Raw genomic sequence first — 8,591 nt, 5'->3', positions numbered from 1 at the left:
AATATTAGTGTGAGTACAGTACCATTGGGTAAGATCTTTATCTCTTAAAATGTCAGGGATTTTGCCCACTTGGATGTCTCTTATAACATTGGTGACTTTCGTTAAAACAAAGTTCCCATATGCAGTGCCTATTACCTCCTTGCCTATATGGTTCTCCCTGGCCCTTTGATTATTTATTGTTATGATTTCGTTGATTTTCTGCTGAGTTCGTTCAAACAACTGGGCAATGTCATTCATATTATAAACTGTAAACCTTTCTTCCTCTGCCAGCCCCTCAATACCCTGCAGAGCTGGTTTCAGCACTTGCCGACCCTCTTTCTGTTCAAAATTACCGATATGTCTGCGAATCACAGCTAAATCGGCTCGGTTCCAAATTGACATACCCGATCCAAAAAGTCCCGGGATGGACCCAATTAGACTGTCCAAGCCATTTAACTTTCTCGATCGGAAAATGCCCCTTTGGGGAGAGATGTTTGGTTCTGCAAAAGGATCCTGAGTTCGGCTGGCATGGGAGGCAATCAAATCTACCAGCAAGGAAGAATAAAATAGTGACACATTTGTCCGGGCACATGAGCCGAATTCGGCCATGTTCCACTTGGACAAATTAAGCACAACGGGCACATGAATAAACTTAACATTATTAAAGAGTGTTCCGGGGATTGATGTCGCAGTTAGGCCACTAGGTGGTCCCTCATGCAGTGATGGGCAGTCCAAGGATGTTAGTTCTGCGGAAAAAGGGATTGCAGCTGAGCTTTTTGTCAAGGTTGTAAAAGCAGGGGTTTCGGCCTTTGGGGACACATACAAGGTAACTTTTCCTGGGACATATTGAAGAGTGGATAGTTGAGTGTTGCTGGACAAAGGGACTGAAATGACAAAGGAGTATTTCCACTCTCCAGCATCACTTAACCGTGTATCTCGAATCAACAGTGAACCATTAGGAAAACCCATTATCCTATCCCGGTAGTCCATAACATTCCCAGCAACGCCATTGACCCAGACTAGGTGATTATTGATGGGACTCCACCAGGACACTTGTTTCCCCTCAGTCCCCTTAATTGCCACTGGCAGTAACACGGATTCCCCCTCTCGACAGTGGACCGGATTTTCATCAACGATTACGCTAATAAGTGGTCCATTCTCCTCTTCCTTGGTAAGTCTGAACAGAAGGAGCATGAGAATAATCCAAATCGACTTCATGGCTCTAAAAGGAAAGAAAACACAACATTTTAGTTGATGTCCTTGACTCCATGGAATAGCTTCAGTTGGTTCACATGAACCCATTTATCTCTTGTCTTTTTGCCCTCATCTATTCTGATTTTATATACTGAAGGACTTAATTTGTCAATAATGGGAAATGGCCCTTTCCATTTTTGGCTTAAGCAGTTGTCCAGTGGACGGAGTTCTAAGAACATGACTCTATCTCCTACTGCCCAAGTACATTCTCGAATCCCTTTGTCAAAATACGCCTTTGCTTTCTTTTGCATCTTACCCATGTGTGCTGCTGCAAACACATGGATCTCCTTTACCGCCTTTTCTAGTTTTAAGAGGTATTGATCCACAGAAAGTCTGTCTATGGTAGGGGTATGCATTTCTAGCCAAAGATGTTCTGGGAGTCTCATCTGCCTGCCTGTCAACACTTCAAAGGGTGTCAACCGGGTAGCGGATGAGGGTGTCGCTCGAATGGCCATGGCCAGTAAAGGCAATAGATTATCCCAATTTTTACTGTTGATGTGGACAAATTTCTTTAGCATCGTTTTAATCTGCCGATTGGCTCTTTCGACCTGACCTGAAGATTCTGGGTGATATGGGATGTGAAATTTTTGCTCCACTCCCAACATCTCTAGGCATGCTTTCATCACTTTTCCAGTAAAGTGGGACCCCTGATCTGACTCTATGGATGACGGGAGCCCCCATCTACTGAATACCTGTTCCACCAAAATCTTAGCCGTATTCTGTGCAGTGTTACTTTTGGTTGGGAAGATCTCTACCCATTTAGAGAACAGATCTGTGACTACCAAAACGTATTTGTTGTTTTTGGAAGTGACTGGCAAGGGTCCCATGTAATCCATTTGCAAGGCATTCCAGAGCCCTTCTTTCAATCGTATTCTTAAAGGGGCATTGATCTTCCTTGGTGCGGGATTAACCTGTGCACAGACAATACAACTGTCACAATACTGTTTCACATCTGTCATCATAGAAGGCCACCATCCTATGTTCTTGAGTCTCTCCAATGTTTTTCCTGACCCTTGATGACCCCCGGTAGGCAGGTCATGCACTAAGTAAATCATTTAATTTCTGTAATTTTCCGGAACCACCCAAGTTATTTCCTCTCCATGATGCAGTAATACTTTTTGGTCTTCTGACAGTGTGAGGCTTTTTATGCATTTTGCCAAAGTATTCCCTTCAGATAGTTCCTGAGTCTCATTTTTCAGTTTCTGAATTATTTCTTTAATGTTGTCATCCTGCCTTTGTATGTCTGAAATATCAGGCACTTCAATGCAGGATTTTGTGAAGGCGCAAACACTGGGGCACAAGGCTGGATCTTGTAAAGTGGAGGGAATTTCCCAAATCTCCCCTTTGTGCTCCTTGTTTGGCCAAGCCATCTGCCACCTCATTTTGTTCCCAGTAGGGGGCACTAGTGGAATGTCCTTTTACCTTACATACCCATGGTTTGACTGGCAACTTTTGCACCAATGTGGCAATGTATCTCAAAAGGGATGCATGCTTAAGTGGAGACCCATCTGAGGACATGTACTGGTGGGTGTGCCAAAAGGGCAGAAATTCTGTGAGAGCATTGCACACCCAAGCCGAGTCAGAGTATAAGACAATTTCTTTGTCTCCTTTTAATAATTCTAGGGCATGCGCGATTGCAGCCATCTCAGCGAATTGTGCTGATTTGACTTGGCATGATCGACATATGGATATTTGTGTATTTCCTTTTGGATCACTAATGAAGATGCCAAACCCTGCATGTGGGGAACCATCCACATAAAAACATGATCCATCTGTGAAAATTTGGACTACATCTTCTGGGACTTCTTCCTTTGATGAAAGGGGTCTAAAGAATTGATGGGCATATGACTGTGGGGTGATATCACATTCATGTGGTACTCCCTGGTAAATAAGGCCATGGGCCCTGGTGGAAGGATTATTTGTGTGTTTTACTGTGATGTCTCCATCTTGGAGCAACAGAGCCCAATGGTCCAGTCTAGCATTGGATACATTGCCATCCTTCACTCTGTCTGTTAGTAAAAATTTAGTAGGAGTGTGAGTTGTATGCAAGATGACTGGGTTGGGCCCTATGATGTATGTGAAGTATTTCACTGCCCAAAATGTAACAAGGAGGTGTTTCTCACATAGAGAGTACTTCATCTCCACAGGAGATAATATTTTAGAAGCATATGATATGGGTCTCTGTTGCCCATGAATTTCCTGTGACATAACAGCTGACATGGCTGTATCAGATATTGCAGTCTCAATGTGAAAGGGCAGTTGGTAATCTGGGTTGGCTAAAGCTGGTGCTTGCGCTAATGCTTCTTTGAGCTCCTGCACTGCATTGGTGTGTTGCTCAGTCCAGTGCCATTGGGTATCCTTTTTCAACAGATCATATAATGGTGTAGACTTTTCAGCAAATTCAGGAATAAAAGCCCTTGAATAATTCACCAATCCTAGAAAAGATCTCAGAGTGGGGATGCTTACAGGCAGAGGTAATTGTAGAATGGTTTTTACCTTCTCGGTTGCTATCTTACGACCGTTTGCGGTTACTGTAATCCCCAGAAAAGACACAGATTCTTTTAACAATTGTGCCTTAATGGGATTACACTTCAGTCCCGCCTTCTGTAGGATCCGCAGTAGTTCCTCCAATAGCCGCAAATGTTCTTCTTTGTCACTCGTGGCTAATAATAAATCATCAACGTACTGAAAAAGATTCTTTGGAGAAGAAAAATCAGTTAAAATATCTCTCATGGTTGCATGTAATAAAGAAGGAGAATTATGAAATCCTTGCGGAAGACATGTGAATGTATATTGTTTCCCCAAAAACGTAAATGCAAATTTATATTGACATTCTTCTGACAAGGGGAGTGACCAAAAACCATTCGATATATCAAGCACTGTGAAATATTTGTGATTTGGATTCAACATGCTCAAGACGTCGGGGACAGATGCAACTGTGGGGGCGCAATTGTTGGTAACACTGTTTAACTTGCGGTAATCTATTGTTAATCTCCACGAATTGTCAGAATTTTTGCGAATTGGCCATATTGGCGCATTTGTTGTGGATACACATGGTCTGATGACCCTTTGGTCTAGAAGTGAATCTATTGTTTCCTGAATGTGACTGATAGCTTCCTGTGGAAAGGGGTATTGCTTTTGTGGAGCTGCATCTGGCCCACTAATGTGTATTGCTGTGTCTACCTTTCCACAGTCATGCTTATGTGTTGCAAAAGCTCCCTGCTGCCTTTCTATCATGGGCTGCAGAAGATCATGGTCTGGATGATCTTTTATGATCTGTAAGATGTCATATGTGGAATCGTAACGCTTGATAGCTGCAATTGTATGTGAATCAGGTATCACTATGGTGCTTGAATGATTGTTTGGAACCCCTTGCCATAGTAACAGATTGGTCAAGTCTAACATACATCCATTGGGAATTAAGAAGTCTGACCCCAGGAGGCTGGTTTCATTTGGCAAAGACATTAATGCAAGTGGCTGTTTTACTAATAACTCTCCAATTTGGATTGTCAGTAATTTAGACAGAGCTGATTCGACAGTGTGCCCAGCAAAGCTCTGGAGATTTAATTGCTTTCCTGAAGACCATGTTGATTTTAATGGGTCTTTGTCATGCAGAATGGAAATGGCAGCCCCTGTATCTAAAACCATAGTTCGTTGACAGCCCCTAATCAATGCTGACACTTGAGGGCGCGCGCACCTATCCAGAGAAATAGGTGCCAAAATTTTGGGTCCTTGTAATTGTCAACATTGAAGGCTTTCCCCCTCTTTTTGGGGTGTTACTTGTGTTTCCTTTCTGGGGCATACCTGCAATGCATGTAACTGTTGCTGTAATTCTGCATAAGTAGGGGCTCTTTGTGTCTCACTGATCTGCTTGCCTTCTGATGCATGGCTATGAGGGTTTCCTCTTCCCCTGCCTCTATAAGCAAACTTCCCCCTAAATCCCCTCCCCCTACCTTGTAAGCTTTTGTTCCAATTGGGGTTGTATGGAGGATTGGATTCCCCTGGGGCATAGGGGCCTTCTATGGTGGTAGTTTTACATTGTAATGCTGCCACCTTCCTGAACAATTGTTTATCTTCCTTTTCTTTAAGCCTGTGTTGTTTATATGATTGGATTGCTTGAAATGATCTATGTATTAATCCGATCACTTCCTCATAGCTGTGTTTTCTGGGATCTATCAAATGTTCACATTTTACTCAAATAGCCGGATGGGCATTATGAATCAATAAGTTTTTATATTCTATATCCTCCCGAGTTGCTTTCCCATTACTAGTGTTATATGCTGCCCACAATCTATTGGCATAAAGTAGAGGGTTTTCCTCGGTATCCTGTTTAATTTGATATGCCACCATCAAACCTATTGCTGAGGGGTTTATAACCTTCTGCAGTTCTGCCACTGTTTCTTTGTAACTCCCTTTTCCTTCCTTAATTAAATCTGGGAGTGCATTCCAGGTGTGGGCGTCAAGGGTTAATTGTAACACCTAACCTGGTCACTAGGACTTCTCACACCTAGAAGCTCACACCTTTGTTGTACATTTGTTGCATGTGAAGTAATGTGTTCATTAGATTTAATTTTGCCAATGAAATCAGCCATACTCATAAGGGTTTTTACAGGTTGAGTAGGATATACATTAGATATTACCTCCTTTCCTTCACTGTCAAATCCTAGAAATGTTTGGTTACTTTCAGGAGAGGAGAAGATCTGGGTCCTACCCATGATGGGTACTTTGTCCTGATCCCCATTTGTGGATCTTTAATCCCCAATATCCTCAGTGTCTATAACAATGGTAAACTCTCTATTTTCCCGTGAGTCAGCAATTTCTCCCATAGCCACAGGAAAAGGAGAATTTGGATCCATATCTTCTTCTCCCCAATGCTCATCATAGTTTTCCCCAATTTCATAGGCACAGGTAGGTGCAGTTGCATTAATGTGTCCTAATCTGTTTGCCACAGCAGCCTGTCCTTTAAGGATTGACATGTTTTGTAGCAGATGTGCCTCTCTTTGTTTGCACTGTGTATGATCTATAATTTTTCCTTTTTTTGTTTCCTGTAACTGATCTTGGACAACTTTGTATGCACTAATTATGTGGTCCCGTTCAGTCTCAACTTTTTCTAGCATGTCTTTATATTGTATTACTTCTTTTTGAGCTAATTTGCAATTTTTACTATTTTCCTTCTGGGAGGCTTTAACCATTTGATTAAGAGTAGTGAAGGTTTACTGATAGTTTATCAATTTTAATATCAAAATAGGGTATGTATGGTGTAGGATCTGGGACATCGGGGGCACTATCTACAACATAATCTTTATTCAGCTGTGGTATTGGAGTTACTACGGTTTCCCCAATAATAGTGTACTCGTGTGGAACGAAGCAAAAATTTGGATAGGGTATTGGACATGACTGACCCCCATAGAGGAATGTCTTATGATTGGTAACAACACAATACAGTCCATCCATGTTGTAGGTGACCTTTGTTCTTGGTGCTCTCCATTTCGTCAACTTCACCGGACAGTTGGCTTCCATCTCACTGGGACTAGTTTCTTGGTTGGCTTGGCGTGGGCTTTGTAAATGAGGCTATATTATAGATAGTTATTAAGAGGTTGTTAATTAAGTTATCGTGTCACCCAATATTTGGTTTCCATTCAGTAGCCAAAAAAGGCATTCAAAAAAAGGGGGTTTGTGAAAAAGAGATTCACAGAAAAGCGGCTACATAATGAACAGACCGTGACACTCAGAAAATTTTCCAAAAATTATGCTTTATTACACAGATATAAATATGACATATGGGCGTTCGCCCTGGTTTACCATCACCTCAGTATGAGACAATAACACACAGACCTAAAACCATATAAAATGACATCAAGACCGGTCTAAATGTATGTGCAACAGAAAAAGTGACTGCAAGAGTCTAATATCTCTGTAGTACAAACACACAGGTAAACACTTCCCTAAAGAGGTGTATCCAAAAATTATACCATAGGTATACCATAATATTAAATAATGAATTTACACCAATATCATAATGGTGAATCCCGAACAGGGAATCCAAAAATTACATTCCTGTGCCGGCACACGTGGTTGGGGCCCGTTCATCTGTTATGTGAACAGCTGTATCATAAAACTCTTGAATGGAAATAAGCCCCATTTATTCCCATGATGGGAGAAAAGGTGCAGACTGCAGCACTCTGCTTGAAATGGTGTCTTCACCACTGTATGTGGACTACACACCACCCTTTGTAGGAAAAACAAAACATATCCCAAGGAATCTTCTGCCTGTTGAGCTATATGCGGTATGTCCTGTATCCTATACAAAGCACCATAATGTCCCCATCCTGTAGTGAAACAAATAATGTGGGAAGTCACTGACAGAGCTTGCACTCAATAAGATATGTAGGTCATATTGATCACAGAGGACCGTATATCTAATGTCCTGTAACAATCCACTCACCACCTGTGCCGTGGATAAAGGGAATGAAAGGAAAGTCCTTCATGGATATTGCCAAACACGGCCACAGAGGCCCAGGAACCACCGCTGACATCCGCCGATATAATGCACAGGAATGTATTGCATCATATATGTGACATTTATGTCTTTTTCCAAACAGGCCTGAGGCTTACTGTTCCCCTCTTTGCGCTTATTGTGCTTACCGCATTTCATACATGTGATATTCGTATATCCATAGTATAATTTTTGGATTCCCTGTTCGGGATTCACCATTATGATATTGGTGTAAATTCATTATTTAATATTATGGTATACCTATGGTATAATTTTTGGATACACCTCTTTAGGGAAGTGTTTACCTGTGTGTTTGTACTACAGAGATATTAGACTCTTGCAGTCACTTTTTCTGTTGCACATACATTTAGACCGGTCTTGATGTCATTTTATATGGTTTTAGGTCTGTGTGTTATTGTCTCATACTGAGGTGATGGTAAACCAGGGCAAATGCCCATATGTCATATTTATATCTGTGTAATAAAGCATAATTTTTGGAAAATTTTCTGAGTGTCACGGTCTGTTCATTATGTAGCCGCTTTTCTGTGAATCTCTTTTTCACAAACCCCCCTTTTTTTGAATTTGTAAATGAGGCTCCCTGGATTCTTCTGTTGTGGGATCCTGGTCATTGCTCAGACCACAGACCGGAGTGTCGATTTCAAACACATCACAACGACATAGGTACCTATTCTCTTTGACAGTGCAGCAGGCAGTGTGAGGTGCTTTCCATCCCTCTTGGAATGAGCATTTCAGGGAGGTGCAACCTTTCTTTGTACACGTCATTCTCGAGGTACCCAAGGGAGTGTACCGACGCCATCTTGTCGAAGTAGTCATCTTGAGGATGGAACACTGGCAGCGACAT

The 8,591-nt window shown here is 41.8% G+C and overlaps 1 protein-coding gene across 1 annotated transcript; it reads right to left on the bottom strand.

The window, feature by feature from the left end:
* Positions 1 to 1,226: 1,226 nt before the first annotated feature.
* On the bottom strand, positions 1,227 to 8,591 carry LOC149454956 (protein NYNRIN-like). Its single transcript, XM_089686827.1, has 3 exons — positions 8,538 to 8,591; positions 2,665 to 3,930; positions 1,227 to 2,144 (listed from the first exon to the last, which is right to left on the bottom strand). The coding sequence occupies exons 1-3, from the start codon at positions 8,589 to 8,591 to the stop codon at positions 1,227 to 1,229; spliced, it is 2,238 nt and encodes a 745-aa protein (XP_089542953.1).

Source organism: Staurois parvus, unplaced genomic scaffold (assembly GCF_062004578.1).
Source record: "Staurois parvus isolate SC_StPar_1 unplaced genomic scaffold, SC_StPar_1.0 ptg000414l, whole genome shotgun sequence".
NCBI lineage: Eukaryota > Metazoa > Chordata > Amphibia > Anura > Ranidae > Staurois > Staurois parvus.
Note: the sequence above shows the minus strand (reverse complement) of the source record. Positions and strands in the feature narration are given on the sequence as shown.